General features: G+C 41.1%; 2 protein-coding genes across 2 annotated transcripts in view; one reads left to right on the forward strand and one right to left on the reverse strand.

Moving 5' to 3' along the window:
* The window catches only part of RTN4IP1 (reticulon 4 interacting protein 1), a gene marked incomplete at its 5' end in the record, with an annotated part of 44,980 nt that extends 24,608 nt beyond the window's left edge, over positions 1-20,372 (reverse strand). Inside the window, 5 exons of the mRNA XM_079716283.1 lie at positions 2,562-2,610; positions 13,822-13,946; positions 14,860-14,928; positions 15,949-16,100; positions 20,099-20,372. Of these exons, the coding sequence (XP_079572409.1) occupies positions 2,562-2,610; positions 13,822-13,946; positions 14,860-14,928; positions 15,949-16,100; positions 20,099-20,372 (669 nt within the window). The remainder of the gene's footprint in view (positions 1-2,561; positions 2,611-13,821; positions 13,947-14,859; positions 14,929-15,948; positions 16,101-20,098) is intronic.
* Positions 20,373-20,987: 615 nt separating this feature from the next.
* Positions 20,988-25,021, forward strand: part of QRSL1 (glutaminyl-tRNA amidotransferase subunit QRSL1) — a gene marked incomplete at both ends in the record, with an annotated part of 31,408 nt that continues 27,374 nt past the window's right edge. The window contains one exon of the mRNA XM_079716532.1: positions 20,988-21,011. Within this exon, the coding sequence (XP_079572658.1) occupies positions 20,988-21,011 (24 nt within the window). The remainder of the gene's footprint in view (positions 21,012-25,021) is intronic.

Consider the following 25,021-nt stretch of genomic DNA (forward strand, 5'->3'; position numbering starts at 1 on the left):
AGAAATGGAATTGCTGGGTCATAGGGCAATTCTATGTTCAACATAGAATTAAGAATTTTAAGAAACTGCCAAATTTTTTCCCACTGTAGCTGCACCATTTTACATTCCCACTAGCAATATATGAGGGTTTCAATTTCTCTACATCCTTGCCAACACTGTTATTTTCCTTTTTTTAAATTTTATTTTATTTTATTTTTTTATTTTTGGGGGGTAGGCGGGCCTCTCACTGCTGTGGCCTCTCCCGTTGCAGAGCACAGGCTCTGGACGCGCAGGCCCAGCGGCCATGGCCCACGGGCCCAGCTGCTCCGCGGCACATGGGATCCTCCCGGACCGGGGGACGAACCCGTATCCCCTGCATCGGCAGGCGGACTCTCAACCACTGTGCCACCAGGGAGGCCCTATTTTCCATTTTTTTAACAGCCATCCTAGTAGGTGTGAAGTGATATCTCATTGTGTTTTTTTTTAATTGAAGTGTAGTTGATTTTCAATATTGTGTTAATTTCAGGTATTCAGGGGTTTTTTTCATATTATATTCCATTATAAGTTATTGGAAGATATTGGGTATAATTCCCTGTGCTACACAGTAAATTCTTGTTGCTTATCTATTTTATGGATAGTAGTTTGTATCTATTGATCCCATACTCCTAATTTGTCCCTTCCCCCTTTCTCCTTTGGTAACCATATGTTTGTTTTCTATGTCTGTGAGTCTGTTTCTGTTTTGTATATAGATTCATTTGTATTACTTTTTTTTAGATTCCACATATAAGTGATATCATATAGTATTTATCTTTCTCTGACTTATTTCACTAAGCATAATATTCTCTAGGTCCATCCATGCTGCTACAGATGGCAATATTTCATATTTTATGGCTGAGTAATATTGCTTTCTGTATACATACTCTCTCTCACACACACACACACACACACACACACACATCTCCTTAAGCCAATCATTCAATTGCGGCTTTGATTTGCATTTCCCTAATGACTAATGATGTTGAACATCTTTCCATCGACTTACTGCCCATTTTTATATCTTCTTTGAAGAAATGTCTATTCAAGTCCTTTGTTGATTTTTTAACTGGATTGTCTTTTTGTTGTTGAGTTATGAGAGTTCTTTACATATTCTGGATACCATACCTTTATTAGATAAGTGATTTGTAAATATCTGCTCCCATTCTGTGTGTTGTCTTTTTACTTTCTTGATAGTATCTTTTGATGCACAAAAGTTTTGAATTTAATGAAGTCCAATTCATCTAATTTTTTTCCTCCTTTGCTTGTGCTTTTGGTGTCATCTCTAAGAATCTATTGCCAAATCCAATGCACGAAGATTTACTCCTATGTTTCCTTCTAAGAGTTTTATGGTTTTAGCTCTTACATTTAGGTCTTTAACCCAGTTTGAATTAGTTTTCACATATGACGTGAGGTAGAGGTCCAACTTCATCCTTTTGCATGTGCATCTAGTTGCTCCAGTACCATTCACTGAAAAGACTATTCTTTCCCCTGTTTAATGGTCTTGCCACCCAGGTCAAAAATCAATTGGCCACTGGGACTTCCCTGGTGGTCCAGTGGTTAAGAATCTGTGCTTCCGGGCTTCCCTGGTGGCGCAGTGGTTGAGAGTCCGCCTGCTGATGCAGGGGACACGGGTTCGTGCCCCGGTCCGGGAAGATCCCACATGCCGTGGAGCCGCTAGGCCCGTGAGCCATGGACGCTGAGCCTGCGCGTCCGGAGCCTGTGCTCCGCAATGGGAGAGGCCACAACAGTGAGAGGCCCGCGTACAGCAAAAAAAAAAAAAAAAAAAAAAAAAGAATCTGTGCTTCCACTGCAGGGGGGCACGGGTTGGATCCCTCGTTGGGGAACTAAGATCCTACATGCCGCATGGTGTGGCCAAAAATAAAATAAACCTTTAAAAAGTAAATCAACTGACCATAGGTTTATTTCTGGATGCTCTATTCTGTTCCATTGATCTATATATATATCTTTATGCCAGTACCACTGTTTTGATTACTGTAGTTTTGTAAGTAAGTTTTAAATTAGAGAAGTGTGAGTCCTCCAATTTTGTTCTTTTTCAAGATTGTTTGGCAATTTGGGGTCCCTTGCAATTCCATATGCATTTTAGGTTCAGCTTGCCCATTTATGCAAAAAAAAAGGGCAGCTGCCATTTTGATAAGACTGCACTGATCTGTAGAGCACGTTGGGGGAGTACTGTCATTTTTATACAGCATTTTGGCTATTGCATTTCTCTATATAGTTTAGAACCAGCTTATCAATTTCTACAGAATTGCAAACTTCCATCCACTTTCACTGCCCATGGTCTTCCTCCTTAAAAGCTTTCCTACATTTGTTATATAGGACAGCCACAAACTCACTCATATATTAAACCACTGGAAAGGTTAACACTTCCTTCTACATTAGAAAGTTTCCTTCTTAGAAGAGCAAGCTGAAATCACAATGAATGTAATTTCTCTCACCTTTCAAGGAAAAATAGTTCACAATATATAAATTTATAAATTCATGAAAATAATAATCTTCCTATTCACAAGATAAAGAAATTGTCTTACCTGTATAGCAAAAGTACCAACTCCGCCTGAAGCACCCAAGATTAAAACACTGCAATGCAAAAAAACTATAACTAATGAAAATATTAAGCCAACATAACTGGATAAACAAACAAGACGTTTTCAACATGTAACTGGCTCAAAGATAATCCCCAAAGCAAACAAAGTCATTCAGCTTCCCAAGGTTCTACTACACAAGGAATTTTTAGGTTCACCAAGAACCTATAAGTGCTTAAAGTTAGACAGACTATGAACTCTTTGCCAAGAATACAATATACCAAAAATACCAATGATCTGTATTTTTTAAAGTAGCTCAGATGCTTCTTGGTAACATCTGTCTTACAATTTTTCTAGGCTTAAATTACCATAGCTTTCTCTGTAAGAGGGAGCTTTGGGATCCTTTTTAGTGTGTTACAGTATATTCAGTTGCTCTCTAAGAAAAATCACATTCCTGACCACATTCTTGCCAAAGTGGAATAAACGTCTTTTGTTCAGACACGTCCCATCACGCTCACCAGCTGTCATAAATGGAAACCAATCTTATCTTCAATTTGGTTTCTTGTTAAGCAGATGAATCTGTTCTATCAGCACAAACATGCTTGTGCTCCAGGTTTTTACCATGTTTCCTTACTGTATGTAGTCTTCCTGCCACTCTAGACCAAGGATGTGCAGCCTGGAGTTTGTGGATGAGTGCTGGTGAGAGCTGTGAGGGTGTGAACCCTGTGAAATTGTGAACTGACTGAAATAACATGCAAAATTTGGTGAGATCATGCATATGTGCATCAGGAAGAAGAAGGATCCAGACTTATCATCAATTTCCCAAAGAAGGCATGATTCAAAAGAAAATCACTAGTCAAGAATCACTGCTTTACATATTCTCACATTTTATTCTGAATTAAGCTAGAGCTCCAGTGAACTGCCTTCCCCAGACTGCATAGATTCAGGTCCTCAGAAAATTGTTTGTACTGAACTGCACTTTGGTGTTCTGTTACCAGTCTAGGCTGAGAGACATTATAAAAAGTGTCCGTTTGATATCTGACACTACATTAGCTAAGGAGATACTGTTGAGAGAATTCTTCCTGAGAATTCTCTTTATGAGTGCCCACAGGAAAAAAACATTTTTCTGAAGACCAAGTTGGTGGGAGTAGCTATGCTTCTATTTATCTGTCATTGCAAATTGTGTAACTGCAGGTTGTGGGTCCCTCTTTGACTTGGCTGCTGGAAAGTACAGGGAATTTTGTCACCTATCTCAATCAGGTACACCTGGAATATACATTCTGTCTACAATCTTAACCCTAGTTTCATTTTATTTTTTTTTCTCTCTTACCCAAATCACAGAAGGCTGGTTGTCACCCTTTAGATCTTAGAAGTTATTAGTAATATTTGTAAGCCAGCTATTCCCTTTGAAATTACCACCAAATTACCATCAAATGTAATTAAGACAAGTCTTTTTGAAAATGATGTTCCTTTTAGAAGAGTTACTTTTAATTTCATGGAATTATAAATTGTGAAGAATAAAAGAAACTTTAAAGATCAACTCCTCCAAAATCCTTCAATTCACACATTTAATAGCTTTAATGCTTCCTAAATGGGGGCACGGTGGGGGAGGGGAGAAGCACTAAGACTGCTTCACAGATACATCCCAAAATTAGTTCATCCATGGGATTTTTTACCCTCTTATTTTGGCAAATTCTTATAGAAATGTAACTAGTCAAACTCTCATTTAAGTTCTTCACTATCTAATCTTTTTTGCAACTCCGACTTCCTCTATTTCTGGAACAGAACTCTCCACCTGAGCCTCCCTAGTCCCCTCACTTGGAACCCCAAGTCCCATGCACGCTGGCCCATGCCTCAGGCTCTCAAATGCCTTTCTGCCTGCTGAGGTCTCCCTTCCCTCAAAGGCTCAAATCCCAGTTTGCCTGCGCAATACCCTAGAGATAGCCCTGAGCCTGATATCCATGCCCGCGTTTGGCATTGGACACATTGTTAACTTTCATTCACATGCTTGCTGCCCAGGCCATTCTGCAAGACTCTGAGGACAGAGACCTCATACTACGCCCAGCACCAGCCATACTACCCTGGGTGTAGCAGATGCCTGATCAATGTTGCTTGACTTTAAAAATCATCTAGGGACTTCCCTGGTGGTGCAGCGGTTGAGAATCCCCCTGCCAATGCAGGGGACACAGGTTCGATCCCTGGTCCAGGAAGATCCCCCATGCCACAGAACAACTAAGCCCATGTGCCACAACTACTGAGCCTGCGCTCTAGAGTCCACAAGCCACAACTACTGAGCCCGAGCGCTGCAACTACTGAAGCCCATGTGCCTAGAGCCCGTGCTCTGCAACAACGAGAGGCCACCGCAATGAGAAGCCCGTGCACTGCAACAAAGAGTAGCCCCTGCTCGCTGCAACTAGAGAAAGCCTGCACACAGCAACAAAGACCCAACGCAGCAAAAATAAATAAATAAATAAATAAAAATAATCGAAATCAGTATTATATCCCACAATTAACAACAATTGCGACTACCCCAAATGAGGGAATCATCTGGCTATTTGAAAGACTGCATTAAAATTTCTTCCAATAAAGAAAAGCTTGAAATGAATTTCTAATTCTCACCCTGAGAATTAAGAGGATACCAAATACAATGGCTGCTTAAGGATCCAATGGCCAGACACATCTCCAGCTCATTACTGTCAGTTCATAGCTTCCCCATAACTCTTGATTCAAAGCAGTCTCACTCCATATGAAAAAGCAAAAATGTGTTTCTTGGCAGCGCTTGGTGGAAGAGGGAGTGGTTCTGCATTAGCAGCTTCAGTTCCTGATGGTGCCACTAGACGGCGCCCGCGAGCAAAACAGGCAAGGAGCAAGCCCAAAGAAGTACTACAGACAGCAGGTCAGTTTGTGAAGCAGCCCTGGGGGCACACCATTCATTCTCCGGTCACGCAAACTCCATGTTTTGTGCAGGTTCAACCAGGGCCTGTACTTTTCTTTAAACAAAGAAAGTCCCCCAAACGGACAGCAGGCAAATATATTTTTCAAGCCAGCAATAAGTCAGCTGGTCCTCCATGGTTTGAAGCCCTATGGCTGAAGGAACTATTCTTGTACTCTTCAAAGCACTTTCAATACAAAGGGAAAATACTGCTGTTGCTTACCCCCTGTGGCCCTTCCCTTCAGTGCTATATAGTGGGAATACTTGCTACCCAGCTTGCTATAATGGTCGTGAAATATATTCAAACTTCACCGAAGTAGTAGCCTATTTGTAGAGTGAAGAAAGGTACACTGCTGTATCTTCTACGTATTGCTTATCAGTTTATAAAGAGTAAGGGCCCAGGAAATACTCTCTTTACAAAAAGCACTATAATTCAAAATTGCCAAGAAGTTTAGTCACATTCTTCTCTTACTTCCTAAGTCCACATGCATAGCTTCTTTGGCAGCCAGTGGGAACTGCACTGTGGCTGATGTAAAAATATGAGAGAGGGCTTTCCTGGTGGTGCAATGGTTAAGAATCCACCTGCCAATGCAGGGGACGTGGGGTCGAGCCCTGGTCCGGGAAGATCCCACGTGCTGCGGAGCAACTAGTTTCCTTTCCATGACTGAGTCACTTTGTATTTAGCATCTGGGCACCTAAGTCCTCTACAATCACATTTTTCAGTATCACAATCTTACAAGACAAGGCATCAACACCCTAATTGCCTTACACATAAAAAATATATGAAACATACTACAAAACAGCAGGCGATCCAGAAGTAGGGAATTGCCTTTCAAATTTCTACATTCTGGCTAAGCCCCAGAAATCTCTGAATGCCAGAGCCAGATATCTAGAGACCTGGGATCTAGTCCCAACTCTCTCATTAACTGAATCTCTAGGCCTCAGATTCATCAGCTATGAAATGATCATCACAGAGGTGTACTCTAGGTGTTAGTGAATGAGAATTGGCATTTTCAATCTAATTTAAGCTTATATTTAGTTTCTCCACCTTTCTAACGTAGAAGTATATGACCTTCACGATTCCCCCAGGACCACATATTTGTAAGGGGAGAAAAAAAAGTCACAAGAGTAGAGTGCCCTTCATTAAGTCCTAATGGCTCCGAAACAAAGCTGATTTAAATACGCTAAATCTTCCATCAGTAGAAATAAATGGTCTTTAAAAGATAAGGATGATGCTGAAAATGTATCAACTCATCTTTTAGTTTCACACACTACTTTTAAATCTGGAGGAAAAATGGGTGAAAGATAGCAAAGCATATCACAATATGCTAAATTTATTCCCTTAAGTTAAGTGAGAAACTTAATCTGAATAAGGGGAATAGAATTACAAAATAAATCAACCAAACATGACTAAGACAGCCTGCGTTTGTGGGTGCCCTTCTTCTACTCCTCCGTAATTCATGCAGACATTCCCCAATTTACAGAAGAGTTCATGTGTAAATTAGTTGTTCAGAACTTTAAACACATTTTCCCATGAAAACAAAGCTATTTATACATCTTGGCAAGATGCCCAGGGTAGCCCTTTAAAAAGGTTTAGTTAACCCATAATGGACCAAGAACCTTATACACAGTATAACGATGGTTCTGGGGGACATGTACTCAGAATTTCAACCCGGGGTACTGGGAACACATCTCCCCAAATGGGAAAGGCAGTGGGAACCATTCCAAGACACTGGTTCCTTCCATCTGGTGCAAAGCAGAGGAAGCAAGACAGAGGGAAGGCTCATTTATCATGGCAACATGAGAATGGATGAGAGAAGTAGCATGGTCAGAGGAGGTTTACCATGGAAGTAACAGGATTCAGGAAGTGCCACCTGAACATACAGCACCTTAGCAGACTGAATATTTTAAGCTGAAGGAATTCGAGAAACAGCATGTGAGGGAAGGACTCTCTGATCTTCTCCCATGAACCATGAAGCTGGTCATAAGACCCTCGTGTGAGAGGTGTACGCCCTATACCTGGAGGAAAGGAGCACCTTATCTCCAAGATGGGACACAGTGAGGACTCAGAACTAACAGGCCTTGCGAAGTTTTCTCAGTGTGCTACACTTGGCGCATGTGTTTTTCCTATCACGTTTTTTTTCACGACTCTCCACTCTTCATCAAAGCTGGCATAAAAATGTTTGGGTTTAAAAATGGAAACAGGGACTTCCCTGGCGGTCCAGTGGTTAAGACTCTGTGCTTCCAGTGCAGGGGGCAAAGGTTCGATCCCTGGTTGGAGAAGTAGGATCCCACATGCCGTGCGGCCAAAAAATTTAAAGAAAAAAAAAAAAAAAAAAGGAAACAGACTTAGAGAGCAAATAGGTGGTTGCCAGAACAGAAGGAGACTTGGGCAAAATAGGTGAAGGGGATTAAGAGATAAAAACTTACAGTGATAAAATAAGTAAGTCATATGGGGAGGGGGAAGGGTAAGCTGTGACAAAGCGAAAGAGAGGCATGGACATACATACACTACCAAACGTAAGGTAGATAGATAGTGGGAAGCAGCCGCAAAGCACAGGGAGATCAGCTCAGTGCTTTGTGACCGCCTGGAGGGGTGGGATGGGGAGGGTGGGAGGGAGGGAGATGCATGAGGGAAGGGATGTGGGAACAGATGTGTATATATGACTGATTCACTTTGTTATAAAGCAGAAACTAATTTAAAAAATTAAAAAAAAATAAGTAAGTCATGGGGATGTAATATACAGCATAAAGAATACAGTCGATAATACTGAAATAATTTTGTATGGTGAAAGATGGTTACTGGACTTGTGGTGACCGTTTTGTAATACATTTGATTGTCGGATCATGTGTCGTACACTTGAAACTAACATAATACTACATGCCCACTGTACTTCAATTAAAAAAAAAATGCTCAGGTTTAACCACTTCTTTCTGTCTTCATTTCCTTATAAAGGCTCCCATGTTGCATAAAACTTACAAACAAATGAATGTGTATGCTTTTCTCTTGTTAATTTATCTGCCTTTTGTTATGGGGGGCCCCAGCCAAGACTTAAAAGAGCAGAGGAAAGACATTTTTCCTCCCCTACAGAGCCAGTGAAGCTTAAGCTTCAGTCCTTCCCACTTACACAAGGCCTGGAGAAGAGCCCCAGTAATGTATCTGAATGGACATGTAAGCAGATAGGGTAGGGGATCCCCAGAGAAAGAGAACCAGGCCGGGCTTTCTTGACAGAAGAGAAGCCATTTTTTGGCCTAAACCGTTTTGTGATATAAGCCTGGACACAATGCTTGCCCTTGAACAGGTCTCAGTAATTAACGATCTGAAGGGAACAAAAGAATGCAGAAGTAACTCTTATCAGGCAAGAAAGTAACAATAGCAAAGATAGTATGTCAGTTGTAATGACTCCCAGTTCTGTCAATGATAAAGATTAGCCTGAAGCACTCAACCACCAGATGAACTGGAACCTAAGGGATGATGATGTTGCCCTTTTCTGACCCTTGTGACTTCAATCAACTAAAGGCCAAGCCCCTTCATGAATATCCATGTTCTCTTAGCTTAAAATTTACCCAATTTTGCTGTTTGGAGAGAGACTGCTTTGGGAAAGAGCCCCAGCGTTCTCCTTACTTGCTGCAAGTGATAATATTACAAGTCCTTCCTTCTCCTTATCTTTGGCGTGGCTGTGTCTTTTGGTTTGACACCCACCAAGAGGCGAACAGAGTTTTAGGGTAACAGACATATGCTTTTGTAAAACTTGCAAAAGTAAGATATGCTAATGAAGGGTAGAAGAATATGGCACGCCAAAATATACCACTTAGGCGTAAGAATTATTCAGAGCTGAAGGCAACTGAGAAGTGGATGTAAGAAATCTCTGTACTCCCCCTATTTGCCTAAAAGCAGGACAGAGGTTTACAAAGGTGCCTGCTTTACTCTTTACCAAGAAGGGCAAAGGTTAATCCCTGGAGATAACTGTAGACCCTTATCAATGGAGAAGGCACCAATTTAAATTTGCGTAACTAACTTTATTCTTGCTTTTCCTGGTAAATTTTCCACAACTGGCCTTCCCTACACTCCTCTGTTTTTTGTCTTGACGAGTTGCACAGAAGGGGAGGGAGCACGGTTTGGGAACAATACCATATTTTGGCTTATGGGAAATCACAGTTAACTGACAGCAGGAATATAGAGAAAGCGTCAGGGTGGTCATCGGTAAGTCTTGTTTTGCACAAGTTGAGTTTCGGCTGCAAAGGGGACACCTAACTGGATGGAACTGAGTAGAGAGGATGGGGTCAGAAACAGGATCTGCAAGTTACCAAAATATAAAAAGAAACTGGGAGATGAGATAACCCTGGGAGACAGGAAAGATGGAGGGAGACAACGGGAAAGCAGGTACAGTGCAAGGGCTGGGGGAGGAAAGGGAGCCTTGAAAAATGATAAGAATTGGGTCAAAAGGCAAGAAGAAAACTAAAGGAGTTTAGTGTCCCTGAAACCATGGAAAAAGTGAGAGCATAACAAAAGTGGGCAACAGCGCCAGAGACTTCAGAGGTCAAATTGTAAGAACTGAAAAGTATCGTTGGGTTGGCAACTCGGTCGGCTATGACCCGGGTGAGAACACCTGCAGCTGATCGGCAAAGCCGGAAGTGAGGTTACAGTGTACTGAAGAGTGAACGACTCCTAAACGTCACAAGATAGTTTTCTAGGTGACAGGGGCAACTATCTGTAAAACACAAATGGCCAGGAAAGAGTTTGCTACTAATTCCTTTCATGGAGCCCTCCCGGAGCTCCCTGGAAAACAGGCCTGGGGTGGAGGCCATTCATCCGCAGCACACCGGCCAGGCCAGAGCCAGCTCCCTTCCTCCCAACCCCAGGATTGCTCCAAGCAAGTAGACCACACGGGTTTCTTTCTCCTTCCCCTTCCCCCTCTCCCCGTACAACCTAGTCAAAGTGCAAATGAAAACCCAAAGTCCCCAGGGGTGGTGGGAGTGCAGAGGGCGGAGGAACAGGTGGGTCGGGTCGGGGAAGGACAGGCAGGCAAGGCAGCTGAAAGAAGGAAGCTGTTGTAATGACCGGTATAAGCATATGGGCGGGTGGGGCGGGGGATACAATGTTCTGTGTTTGAGCCTGTCTAATTCTATAAACAGAATTAAATCAGACACCTAATTTACAATGATATGACAAAGTGTTATTGTCCTAAAGCCTAATCTCAAAAAAGAAAAAGGGAAAAGCATTCCTAAACCCACTTCATTGAGTTTCAAGTATACACAATTTAAAAGTGAAATTTATTTTGTGGGGGAGGAATGGTTCAATTTCTAACACTTTCTAATGCCTCTGTCAAACAGTGAAGTACAACTTCCCAGCAAGAGATGAATTTCAGGCAGAGCATGACACTACCCATAAATATAACCATCAAATAGAACCCTTTCCCAAAAATATCTGGTGTAACCACTTTTTTAAAAAGTTCTATTCATCTTGAGAACCCTAAGTTATCTATGTGTTCCTACGGAATAAATCATGAAGAAGCTATGGATGGACTGATAACAGGGAAATCATTTCGTTTGACTTTTCTAGTGATACCAAAGCGTGGGCAAAAAAGACACATGACGTCAATATTAAATTATCCCCTTGGTTAACTGATGCTCAGTTGTTACAGAAATATAATTATAGAACAAAGAAGGAAAAGCAAAACACCACTGAGGCCTTAGAAAGCTTTGTCTTAATTTCAAAAAGCTGTTTGTTACAAAGAAGTCCTGTAAAATCTTTCAAGGTGGGTGTTTTTGTCATTGTTAGTTTTAGGTTTTTTTAATTAACTGGCTAGAAAAACACTGTTGGTCCTTGATGACAAACACTGATCTGCTTTGTGCAGACTAAAGACTGCCTTAATGCCGAGAGCTAACAGTAAAAGAATAATTATTGCTTAGAGAAGCCAAAATATGCTCCACCAATCACAAAGGATAGTCAAACTGAAAAAAGTCACTTTGGACACCAGAACCTCTGCATTTAAGTTAGTAAAATCCCCCTATAATAGTAATTTCTTCATGTAAAATTATTTTTACAGTATTTTAAGGTCTCACATTTCTCATGTGATTCTCACAAATAAGGAGTTGGAGGGACTTCCCTGGTGGTGCAGTGGTTAGGAATCCGCCTGCCAATGCAGGGGACAAGGGTTCGAGCCCTGGTCCGGGAAGATCCCACATGCCATGGAGCAACTAAGCCCATGCGTCACAACTACTGAGCCTGCGCTCTAGAGCCGGCGAGCCACAACTACTGAGCCCGCGCGCCTACAGCCTGTGCTCTACAACAAGAGAAGCCACCGCAACGAGAAGCCTGTGCACCGCAACGAAGAGTAGCCCTGGCTTGCCGCAACTAGAGAAAGCCTGCGCACAGCAACGAAGACCCAACGCAGCCCCCCAAAATTAATTAATTAATTAAAATTTCTAAAAAAAAATAAAAATAAGGAGTTGGAGAGGAAGGCCATTATTACTACCCATGTGTAATAATTTCGGTAAACAAATTTCCTAGAGCACCAAGGGCCAAGCTCTCACTGCCACTCGGACCAAAGGCATCCTCTGAGTCACCACACGTGTGGGAATGTGACACAAGTCCATGATGTGAGCCAGTGAGGCTGTTTACAGTGGATTTCATTCCAGTGTGTTTAACATGTGGCTAAATCAATGAACTGACCCAACTCAATATAACATATAGATCACTTTTATAAGTATAAAACTTTCCACTTCTCAAAGCTCACCTAACAACCTACATTGTCCTACACTCAGTACCTTGGTGGAAACAGCAAAGAGACCACAAAAAGCATGCATGTGGTCAGCTGATTAGTTAGTAGCAGTGTAGAGAGAAGAACCCAGGTCTCTACTTCCCCAGCTCCAAGCCATTACTGCTTAAACAGAAGATAACATAGTACCTACAAAGCCAACGATAAACTGGGAAGACAAGAGATAGATCAGTTTCTAACTCATTTTCTACAGAATACTAAAAAATGTATGCCTGGAGGGCCCGACCCAGCAAAAGGAATGAGAGCTCTCTATCTGGAGTGGTCATGGGGGCACAGAAAGCTGAATGTTTTTAAGGAAAAACAAAACAAAGCATCAATGTCACTGCAGAGTCTACAATAATAATAAACGTCTAAAAATCCTGAACACGATTTTTGCAAGGTTATTAACTAAGACAAGCCATTAGAAAAATCTACATGATTAAACTGATTTAATGTAAACAAAGTGTGGGACCAAAATGGCAACTTCAAGAATGATAAGGCCCAAAAGCTTAAAAAATAAACAGCGTTGACCTTTAGAATATTTACCTTGAATTCTACGATGAAGGGTAGCACCTCATTAGATGAATAGCCTTTATACTGCTTTCAGAAATACAGCTATGAAGCGTTCACTAAATTCAAGGTCTATAATCCAACACATTAAAGTGCAATGTTTCATAACAACAGGAGTATAGATTGACACAGACTTGTTATTTTTCCGGCACAATCTTTAGCAACCAGAAAACAAAATTTGACCTACAGCTCTCTCCTTCATCACAATCACAGAATGGTTCTGAGGACCTAGTTTTCTCACCAAATAATAAAATCATCCGTTTTCCCTATGATGCCAACTTTCGGAAACACAAAGAATCCAGTAGTTGCATTGCTAAGAACAGTAGCCACCATGTACTGAGTGCCTTCTGTGTGCCACCACCTGTGCCACTGATTTTATGTGTTATCTCATTTCACCCCTAAAACAAAACTCACAAAAGAGAAGTGTCCAAGTGGGCCACCCAGCTAGAAAGCAGCAGAATCTGAATATGGACTCAAGAACATCTAACACTCACTGTGTTTTTGCAGACTCAGCAAGCACACCTGCAAGTCCTGGAAGCACCAGAACTGCCTAAAGGAGACTGAGAGAGTGCAGAGCCTAAGAGAACTCAACAGTATTCACACCCTTTATATCTGTTTTTCATAGAAACCTTCAAGTGTGAGAGCAACTGCGTTAATTCTTTAAAATCTGTAAGAAGTCATTCTTAACCTTTTTAGGAATCTGATGAAAGCTATGGATCTTCTTCCCAGAGACGGACGTACAAAAATTTTGCATCATTTTAGAAGGTTCAGACTCCTAACATCCATCTACGTATTTTTAAAATTCTCAATTGATTGAGCTAAGAATCAACAGAATGAGATTAAAAAAATACAAACTGGCACAAGAGTTCTTTGGAAATTGTTTTGACTGTTAGCACAACTCTGCTCACGTAAGTGAGCCTAGTTTTAATGCTTCTGACAAATGTACTGCAAAGACGTCACCAAAGGAAAGAAGGGAGCTTTAGATGCCACCACTGATACTCACCGTTTTCCTGGGCAATTCTTATCATTCAGGCCACCAATCTTGTTTATGGCAGACCAGGCTGTGAGGGCCACATATGGCAGAGAGGCAGCTTGAGCATGAGTCAGTGACTTGGGCTTGTGAGAGACCTAGATTTGAAGAGAACAGTCAAAAATAAGCAATGACTTGCAAACCTATGAACACAATTAAGTACATCTACCTTCACAGGAATCCAACTATGTTCAGAGATATAACATTCGGCCAGGTTCAGTGGTTATTGCAAACCCTACTCCAAGATTAGCCCTAAGGAATTTCTCCAAATGACTCAACCTGCTTCGCAGAAGTTCAGTAAGGTTTTATAGGTTACATTATCAGATACCGGTGCTTAATGCTTCATAAAAAGACCACATTCAACAATACCATTAGTCCTAACTATACCCAGAAATAAACCCAAATAAACCTTGAACCCTCATAAATACATTCTCATTTGTTTCTGTGATCAGCTGTTTCCTTTACCCCCATTTACTGGAAGGTAATCTTTCCAGACTTTTTCTAATCTTATCTTTTTTCTAATCTTTTTTCCCTTCCTGCCCTCCCTTCTGTAGGCAATTTCCTTAATATTAACCCCCTTCTTTCGAATTAAATTGTTAGGCCTCCTGACTGGATTTGATTAGACTCCTGTTTTGAAAGTTATCTGAAACAGCTTGATACTTCCATGCTTGTTTATGATGAATCGGTATGCTCTACTTGGTATATTTGGTTTCAACTATTTATACTGGATAAAACCAAGAAACACAGCAGGGCTTCTAGATCTTGCTCCAAATCCCTGTTCCACAAGACAAAGATAAACGCTTTGGCAGGCAGTGTTATTTAAATGACATCCAATACTTTTTTAGATCTTTAAAAAAATTCCTATTCTCTATCTCGGTTCTTTCAAATCTACCCATAAAACTTGAACCTGATCTCAAAAAAAAACCCAAAAACCTCCAATTATTTCAGAGATATTTGTCAGTCTTTGTTTCTACTTTCCAGTGGCATTTCAGCACAGAACTGGTGAGTTACCTCATTCCCACTGACTACAACAAACTCTGAGAGAGTGCCTTGCTTCCAGGGAGGAACTGCAGCCCAGACCTGAAACACAAACAACTTCGTTAGAAACAGATCTTTTTAAGCCAAAGCTAAGCATGAGAGTGTTCCCCAATACATACGCCACCCTGTGGAAAAAAGCACAAGCCAGCAATCCAGCAAGTAATAGAGTTATTTTCACATGATATCAATGTATTGTTTAGTATGATTCTAGATTTACCAAGTCAAACCACTTTGGAGGTAGATACCAGTAAATGCTGCTGTATTTACTGGCTACTTAGAGTACCAGTAAGAACACAGTCTCTGGGGCCCAAATCCTGGCTCTACCACTTATTAGCTGTGGGACCTCTTTATAGCTTGATTTCCTCACCTGTAAACTGAGCCTAACTGTACTTACTTCATAGGGATTAAATGAGTTATTTTATGAAAAACAACTAGAACAGTGCTAGCTATTATTATAAGCTGACTTTAATTTCTTGGTATAAAAGTTTAAAGTGACGGGCTTCCCTGGTGGCGCAGTGGTTGAGAGTCCGCCTGCCGATGCAGGGGACACGGGTTCGTGCCCCGGTCTAGGAAGATCCCACATGCCGCGGAGCGGCTGGGCCCGTGAGCCATGGCCGCTGGGCCTGCGCGTCCAGAGCCTGTGCTCCGCAATGGGAGAGGCCACAACAGTGAGAGGCCGGCATACCGCAAAAAAATAAATAAATAAATAAATTTCAAAGTGACAAGGGACAGGTGATATATCAACCTTTAGCTATTTTAAAACCATCTAACCCATAAGGTAGAAATTGTCATTTAAAGACTTAAAAAGTCCCAATCATATATATCTTAAAGTCTTGCAATTCTTAAGCACTAGATTGAGAAAAGTTCAAGCACAGCAAGCTATTGTGACAGAACTAGAAACAACAGAAAGAAGAACTGAACCAAGAAAATGAGGGCTCCAGCCAAAGCTCACTATGTTTGTTGAAAAGAAGAAAAAAGGTCAATGATATGGAATATATTTCCAAAAGCAGTAGAATTAAATCTGCACATTTTGAGAAGGAATAGTGGAATGTGATAACTCACCTCATCACCAGGCTTGAAGTACCTCACATCAAGTCCACACTCCATCACCACACCAGACACATCCCGGCCCAGAGTCAGGGGAAACTCTTCTCCTTTGATTTTCATATGTAAAGGATCACGTTTCATATTTAAAGCTGTAGCTCCATAGCCACCTATAAAATACAATTTATTTGTTTCTTCCAAAAGAATGGGATGATTTCTAAACTACTGCAGGGTTACAGGCCAGGTACAATTCTAGATCTTCAAGATGCAGATTATAAAGTAATCAACCTTATAAATTTTTTTTACCATCACACAAGAAAGCATAAAAACAATGAATGTTGTTCCTTCCAAAGAAAATTATTTGGAAAGTCATAATCACTGTTTTTAATTTTTATTTTATACTGGAGTATAGTTGATTCACAATCACTGTTTTTGAAATTCCAATTTTGAAACTGTCTTCAGAACTTTCAGTATTTCCTTTTATAGGTTTTACTTTGTTCTTTGAAGATGGTTTCTTTGTTAATTTATTCATTCATGGACTTTTTAAACAACAAAGTCATCTGAAGCCAAGTCTGCTGAAGAAGATAATGTTAAAGCTGTCTGGTTAATAAATAAGGCGTGGATATAGTATTTGACACTGACACTGGTCTATGAGTAATTGTCCCTGCCTCACAAAAAATGTTTCTAGAACATCTCTGGGTTAAGTGCAAGGTGCCCAAATGGAAAAGAACCACTTGGCTGCACCAGTTCTGATATGTTAAATCAGGTTGACTGGTTTATTATACATCATTTTATTTTTAAGAATGTTTACATAAATATCAGCTAAACAGAGCTGAAAACATTCCTTTGATCAGTATTTTTTTGGTTCAAATAAATTGGCTATAATATCTATAATAATCCAAAGTAGTTTATTACACAGCTTCAACATATAAAATGGCTTTTCTAAGACACAAAAGTACTCTTGTCATCTCTTCTGCTCGACATCCTTCTAAGAACATTTCTGCTATGTAAGGCTCTCCAAGATAAGCACCCTGCTTACCTTTCTAGTGTCATGTACCACAATTTCTGCTCCAGAATCACTAAACCACTCAGTAAGTCTCCCCTTTTCTCCCACTCATTCTCATTAAATCCTAAGGATGAGGAGAAACCAGCAAAGGATCCTGAGAAGGCTTGGCCAGTGAAAAGGTGTTCAGAAAGCCAAGAGAAGAGGGTCATTTAAAGAAGTCAAATCCTGCTGATGGGGAAGATAGTTTTTCAAATAAGGTCAAAAGCTGCCAATAGGCTTTTAAAAAACAAAACCCCCCAAACAAACAAACAAAACAAAATACTGGATCCAACAACACAGCAGTCTTTCGTGACCTTCACAGGAGCGGTTGCTGTGGCATGGGGTGACAGAGAGAATGGGAGTGAGGAATTGGAGACCATGAGAACACTCAACTCTTTCAAATAGTTTTGCTTACAGAGGAGAGCAGAGAAATGGGGCAGTGGCTGGAGGGGGACTAGTGTGATAGAGGAAGGATTTTTAAGGTTTTTTTTTTTTTCCTCTTTAAGAATGGAGAAATTAACAGCAAGCTTGTATGCCAATGGGAATGATCCAGTGGAAAGGAAAAGACTGAAGATGCAGGAGAGAACTGCTGAAACAATGCTCCTGCGTGGGTGAGAGGGCATGGGGTCTAGAACCCAGGTGGAGAGCTAGGCTTAGATGAGAGCAATGACAGTTAATCCACGCAGCAGGAGGTAGAAGATACAGGGAGAGAGGCTGACAGGAGGGTAGCTTGCAGAAGTTGTTTTTAATAAAAATCAAGACACATGGAAGAAAGTGTTTGAAAGTTGGGAAAGTCCCAGAAAATCTAAGCTGATGGCCACCATGCCAATATTACATAATTGCCAGCTGGCTGGTTACGAGTGCATTCTATCAGGGGAAAGAAAAACTTCACGTGTAACACTCACGAAAGTCACATTTTACTTTCCTGTCTTACATTCCTTTTCCACTCTCAAACACAATTAAACAATTATTCACTGAAATTCCTATGTGGTGTGATCAACAGAAGCGGGCATTTAGCTATGTCAAATTTTAGCTGCTGTTTCAGAGCTGCAAAAAAAAAAAAAAAAAAATCTTCAGTCCTCTCTAAGCTATACAGCCTGCAGGGCAAGGTTGTTTTCTTGGTCACCTCGATATCACCTGAGTAACTCTGGTTCATTGGTACCAGCTAAACTAGCCCCAAATCCAGAAACAGCTGGTAGTTAGGAACTGAGAACCTGCTTGGTGACACAACGAATGGGAACCCTTAGGAGCTTTGTCCCATTCTTAGAGGTGACCAGTTTGGTTCAGAGTTGGAGTGGTTTGGAAAATCCTAAATCTGCCCTCCGTTTCAAAAGCTTTAATTCCATCTAAAGAAACCAAACTTTGTTGGTATGATGCTGTTGGCTGTATTTTTTTTCTATTTTAAGATTATTCATTAGCCATTTATATGATTTATGATTTTATGTCCAACAATAGTGGACGTCTCCAGAAAAACAGCTGGCTTTCATCTTTCAAAATAGACACGTCCTTGTTTTCTTGTCAAGGGAAACAACTGCTCCCTACACTTTACGATCTTATACTCATTATTTTATTTCCCCATATTTCAGGTATCTTCTGCAACGATAATCACACATTCTCCAAAAAGAATTCATGAGCAGGAAATAAAGAGGATAACTTGCAAATAATATTACCCAGTCAAGTCATAAAAAACTAAGATGTCTCAAGAATACTATACAAAAGTAAAATGTGTTATAATATTACATTAAATAGCAGCCAAGAAAGTCCAGATCCAGCCATTCTACTGAAGTTAAAATGTACACAATACAAATTGTGCATGTGCATTCAAAGAAATGAAAAATTAACAGACCTAAATGAAGACGAAACCACTTATTTTAGTTTGTATCCTTAAATTAGAATGAAAATATAAAATGACATTAAAAATAATGACTGAATGACAACTACACATGTGAAGCACAGAAACAGGCTACAGTTGACAGGGCATGGGATCTACCTTCAAATAGCTTATAATCAAGGAAATGAAAAAAACATAATGGTCACTGGGTATAAATCTACCACTTAAAGATAATTCTAATAAAAACTAAATTATCTTCATGCACAATGTAAATGGAATAAACTGAAACAATATGCCCAACTAGTAACAGCAATTATTACTTTAAAGCGAACAAAAAGAATACAAATGTGTATTTATGAGGCAATCATCATAAAGTCATTTCAATTAATTCTTAATAGAGCTCTCCAGCCACATTTTGAGTCCAAGTCTTTCCCCAAACTCCCTCCCCACAAAGAAATACGTAACAGTTATTCCTCACATGTCTAGATCAGCACTGTCCAATAGAGATATAATGCAAGCCACATATCTAACTTAAAATTTTCTAGTAGCCACTATAAAAAGAAAGAAGTGAAATTAATGTTAATAATATTTTACTTAATATATCCAAAATATTATCAGGTTAATATGTAATGAACATAAAATTATTAATAAGATATTTTACATTCATTTTTTTCTTACTAAGCCTTTGAAATCTAGTGTATATTTTACACTAACTGTACATCCCAGACTAGCCACATTTCAATTGTTCACTTTTTGTCATTATTTTCCAAAGTTAAAGTAATTCACAAATGGTAATCAATCTTTTCAGCACTATAATAATTGCATAAGGAATATAGTACTCTCCAAGCTTTGTCAATATCCACCAGCAGAAATTAAGATAACATTATTCCCATTGAAGATGGCGCAAAACAGAAAAGTGTATTTTAACTTTGCAGAATGCAACAGCAAAAATGAGGAAAGTACTGTGTCCATATCCTGGCATTCTGTTCTGCTTTGTGTACCACAAATTTAGCTGTAGATACAATTCTCAAGTCCCAATTTACATTTTTAGGTAGTATTGGAAGCGATTCAAACTTATATTTTGTGAAAGATTAAAGCATACCGTGGACATTGCAATTTCAAACATTTTGGAAATAATATCTACTGAGATACTGTCAAAACCCTAAACAATTCCTTTGTGTTAACCAAAAAAGTGTAGTCAATAACAACTGACCTTTTAAAACTAATCCCTGATGAGATTGTCTGAAGAAAAAAAAAAAAAAGGTAATTGAGGAATGTCTTTTGAAACTTACTTCTCATATTAACATCTATAGGATTTATACTCGCAGCGTGAACTTTGATAATGACTTCATTTGGATAGTGTATCATTGGTATCATCATGTTCTGAGTAAATCGAAGCACTTCATTACTCCCATATTTATCTATCACCCAAGCGGGCATAACAGTGCTCCGTGGAGAGGTAGTACTAATCTTTCTAACTGCAGGCTTTTGTACAACTTGTCTTCTCCAGAAGCAAACCGCAGTGCATGCATTTCTTCTAAGTACACAGGTCTTCAGAAATCCCATCGTAAACAGTGGTTGAATTGAGTGCCCTAATTAAAAGGCACTTACACTGGATCAAACCCTCACACCTGAATTCGGTCAAATTCTGCCAAACACCCTGGCCGGTTTCAAAAGTTGAGAATTCAAAAATGAAGTCAGACTGATGGAGCAACTGAAGAAAGAAGAGTACGGAACTACTCTATTCTTCACATCTGAAATGCTCCAATTAACGTTCCAGTCAGCATTCTGTCCATTCTCCTCCTCCCTTACACTCCCTCCCCTTAAAAACAAAAACAAAACCGCTAGAATCCTGCCCTGTCCCGGGAGCCCTCTGCGGGACAAGCCGACTCCGCTCGCGATCCGGATGTCAGAGAAATTCACACACTTCCAGGCTCCCGCCGCGACCCCCGGAGTCTCCTTGCCACCAGCTCTACTTCCCCGCAGGACTTCCTTAGCGGCGCCAGCCAATCGCGTGCAAAGATCATTTTCCTCGGGCTGCAATTCGACCAATCTGAGTACTCGGTACTGACAGGTTCGCTGGCAAATGGCTGCGCCCATGTAATATCGGCAGCGGCAGCTGACCTTTCTTTTTCCTCCTTATCACCAGGCCCCTGTGGTGGCGGGTGGGACCTGAGGACCATGTTGGGCCGGACCCTCCGAGAAGTGAGTGGAATTGTCTGATGAGGGCCCAGGGAGGTCGGGAAGATTTGCGGAGTCCTTGTTCACGTGGACGTGGCGTCCCCCCGGCCGGCGCGCATCTTGGTCAGCCTCGCCGCCTCCTTCCCTGGAACTTGGTGGGGGATTCGGACCTCCGGGTCCTTAGGCTGTGCTCCTCATATCCGTTCAGGAGTTAGGATCTCAGCGGGGGAGGCTTCTGCACCGCCGCGCTGTGGGGTGGAAGGGAACAGTGGCTTCTCTCGATTTTTCGTTCGCTCTGGCTGCGTGGGGCCCTGGCCGGTCTCAAAGTGGGCTCTGCCAGATAAGGGGGATTTGGCTGGTCCACGTCAGCCTCTCTTGTCCGCTACACACATCTGATGCAGTCCTCACTGAGAAGCCCGCAAATCTGTCCCTTGCAAAAGCCAAACTAGTGATTCTTAGCTTTTTCCCCCCTGGATATATTCATTCTTCAAGCTTCAGCTACCACCAGGATACCAATGATTCTCTTACCCGTGTCTCCATTAATTGGACATCGTTTTTGAACTCTAGGCTATATTTGTGAATGTCTAATGGACATCTCTTCCAAAACTCCCACAAGAGTTTGATCAATCTAACCAAAGCTGACTTATCCTTGTAACAGAATCACCTCTTGCGTCTCAATCTCCATCATAAAAAACAAAAACCTAATTACGGAATTCTTAATATTCTGTTTTTAGCGGCACAACTGTTACCCCAGTTGCCCTTAGATTCTTCTTCATAGGTCATATCCAGTAACTCACTAAACCTTGTTAGTTCTCTTTTGAAATTATGTCTGGGATCTGTTCTCTCACTTTATCCCTGCTGTTAGGGCTTTAGTTCAGATCTCCTTGCTTTCTGATCTCTCAACCTGCAGAGCTGTCTGCAGGCCCACTGCTATCAGAATCACCTCGGCCCGCCTTAAAACTACAGCTGTGTCCCACTCAGGAAGGTTAGTATGGTAAGGCCCAGAGTGTATGGTTTAACCTGGGTTCCAGGTGATTCTGCTGATAAGTAGCAATTGAGGACCTACCCCGTCTTCCATCTTCCATTTGTATCTTCACCTGGGAAGTCTTTTTTTTCTTTTTCCAGCTGGCAGCCTTTTAGAAAGCTGTAAATTATGAGAACTTTAAGTCCACAGGTTTTAAATAATAAATAGTTATTCCCCTAAATACATTTTTGTTTTACTATTCTAAATTGTATCTTGCCTATACTGTCAGCGAAGAATCCAATTTGTTTTTAAAAATTAAAAAAATTTTAACTCCAAACTTGTTTTAAAATGAAATATAACCTAAAAAATACAGTATTTTCTTTTTCTGCGCTTTCCCCCAGCACTACCTTTTTTGTGCCGCCCCTTCCTAATGTCCAGTGAGCCACTGTCAGAAACAACTTTTACCTCAAGGGGGAAAAGGGAAGCTGACGCAAGGGTAGTCAGGAAATTGCCTTGGCATGATTACTTTCATTTCATCACTTTTTTAACAATTATTTATTAATGCCTATTGCGTGGAAAACGTTATTTGCTTATTTTCCCAGCCCATAATATATCTTCTGTCCAGTCTGTTTTTTCCATATCATTGTACCAATGCCCCAAATTCTACCAATTAGAGATTAATTAATTTAGTACACATTCTATTTTAAATATGTAAAGATGCCTGGGAAGGTTGAATGATTTATTTATCCATTGTTGTGAATTATAATAGTTCAATCAGATTTCTCTCCATCACACCCTAGCTGAGATAATCAGTTAAGGAAAGGGAAAATTTTGTGGAGGGGATTGAGGGAGGGGCTGGAAACTCTGGCATTTTGAGACAATTTGGGGGGCCTAAGTGGAGGCTTAGGGCAGTAGAGGAGCCCTAGGAGGAAGCACTAAAAGGAGGTAAAATGCCAAATAGGAGGTAAAACTGCTACTTGTAAATTTTACCCAGGTACAGTCAGTAAGGGGGAAGTCTTACTTTCACCTTCCTTTCTTGTGGCATGATCCCATTGTTTCTAGGAACCAGATGCCAGGCTAATATTATTAACCCTAAAGTTATATTAAATGGTTATTGTTATATTAAAGAAAGTTAATTATATATCCAGTAGGCTTCTTGGGGGTCCAGGCTAAGAACATTTAATTACTGTTCTATGAGAAAATAGACCCAAATTTTAAACAACTCAGTTATTCATTCATTCAATTAACATTTATTGAGCACCTCTGTCTTCCAGACACTGGGGATTAGCATTGAAGACAGAAGTTCCTGCCCTCATGAAGCCTACATTTTTGTGGGGAAGCAGGCATTAAATAAGTTTCTTTGTTTAAGTAAATAATAGAATTTCAGGTAGTGTAGGTGCTATGAAGAAAGGTTAAGCAGGCTACAGTGTGCGAATTAGTTGGGGAGATGGATGTTTCAGATAGAGTGGTCAGGGAAGGTTTCTCTGACTGAGTGGGTGATACTTAGTAGAGACCTGAAGGATGAGAAGGGTGAGCCCTGGGAAGATCTGGGAGAAGGGTGTTCCAGGCAGAGGAAAGAATAGAAGTGCAATGTCTCTGAAGCAAGAGCAAACTTGATGTGGTCAAGGAATAGTAGGAAGGCCAGCAGACCCAAGAGAACTGAGCGAGAAGAGTAGTGGGAGATGAGGTTATAGAGAAGCAGGAGCCGATTACCTTTCCGGCCATGTTAAGGAGTGTGGATTTTATTCTAAATGTAATGCAAATCCTCTGGGAAGTTGTGAGTCTTTGGACATGATCTGACTTAAAAATTTAAAAGCTCCTGGGGCCTCCCTGGTGGCGCAGTGGTTGGGAGTCCGCCTGCCAATGCATGGGACGTGGGTTCGTGCCCTGCTCCGGGAAGATCCCACATGCCGCGGAGCGGCTGGGCCTGTGAGCCATGGCCGCGGAGCCTGCGTGTCCGGAGCCTGTGCTCCACAACGGGAGAGGCCACGATAGTGAGAGGCCCGCGTACCACAAAAAAAAAAAAAAAAAAAAAATTAAAAAGCTCCTTCAGGTTATTCAGGATTATGGTCTATAGGAAAGCAAGTAGGGAAGCAGGAAGACCAGTTAGAAGGTCGTTGCCTTGTCAAGAGCTGATGGCAGCATGGATAGGGTGATGGGAGGAGAGGTAATGCAAAGTGGGTGTTAGTTTTTTGTTGTTGTTTTGGGGTTTTAAATTTTTATTTATTTATTTTTGGCTGTGCTGGGTCTTCGTTGCTGCTCACGGGTTTTCTCTAGTTGCGGCGAGCAGGGGCTACTCTTTGTTGCGGTGCGTGGGCTTCTCATTGTGGTGGCTTCTCTTGTTGTGGAGCATGGGCTCTAGGCACGCGGGCTTCAGTAGTTGTGGCACATGGGCTCAGTAGTTGTGGCTCACGGGCTTAGTTGCATGTGGGATCTTCTTGGACCAGGGCTCGAACCCGTGTCATCTGCATTGGCAGGCAGATTCTTAACCACTGCACCACCAGGGAAACCCGGGTGTTAGTTTTTTAAGGTATGGCTTTCTGATGGATTGGATATGGGATTTGAGGGAAAAGAGATGAATCAAGGAGGATGCTTAGGTTTGGGGCCTGGGCAATTGGAAAAATGGTAACATTTATCAAGATGGGAAAGACTCTACAGGGAGCATGTTGTGAGGAGAAAGTTATCAAGACATGTTAATTTTGAGATGCTTCTAAAGATATCCAAGTGAAGATGTCAGTTAAGCAGGTAGATATAGGAATGTGGAGATCAAGAAAGAAGCTAGGTATGAGGATATAAATAGTCCAGAGTAGAGGACATAATTGAAGTTATATGGTCAGATGAGATCTGAGTGTAAATATAGAACAAGGCCTAAAACTTTCCAGCATTTAGGGGTCAGTAGTAGGAAGCAGAGCCAGCAAAAGAGACTGGAAGGAGTGGCCAGTGAGGCAAGAGGAAAACCAGGAGGGCTTGGTGTCCTGAAGTACAAGTAAAAAAGAAGTGCTTCAAGGAGGGAGTGATGTCTTGTGTTGAATGCTGAGTGCTGCTTGACTGGGCCATGACTGCTGGATTT

The sequence above is a fragment of the Hyperoodon ampullatus genome, assembly GCF_949752795.1.
Source record: "Hyperoodon ampullatus genome assembly, chromosome: 12".
Taxonomy (NCBI): domain Eukaryota; kingdom Metazoa; phylum Chordata; class Mammalia; order Artiodactyla; family Ziphiidae; genus Hyperoodon; species Hyperoodon ampullatus.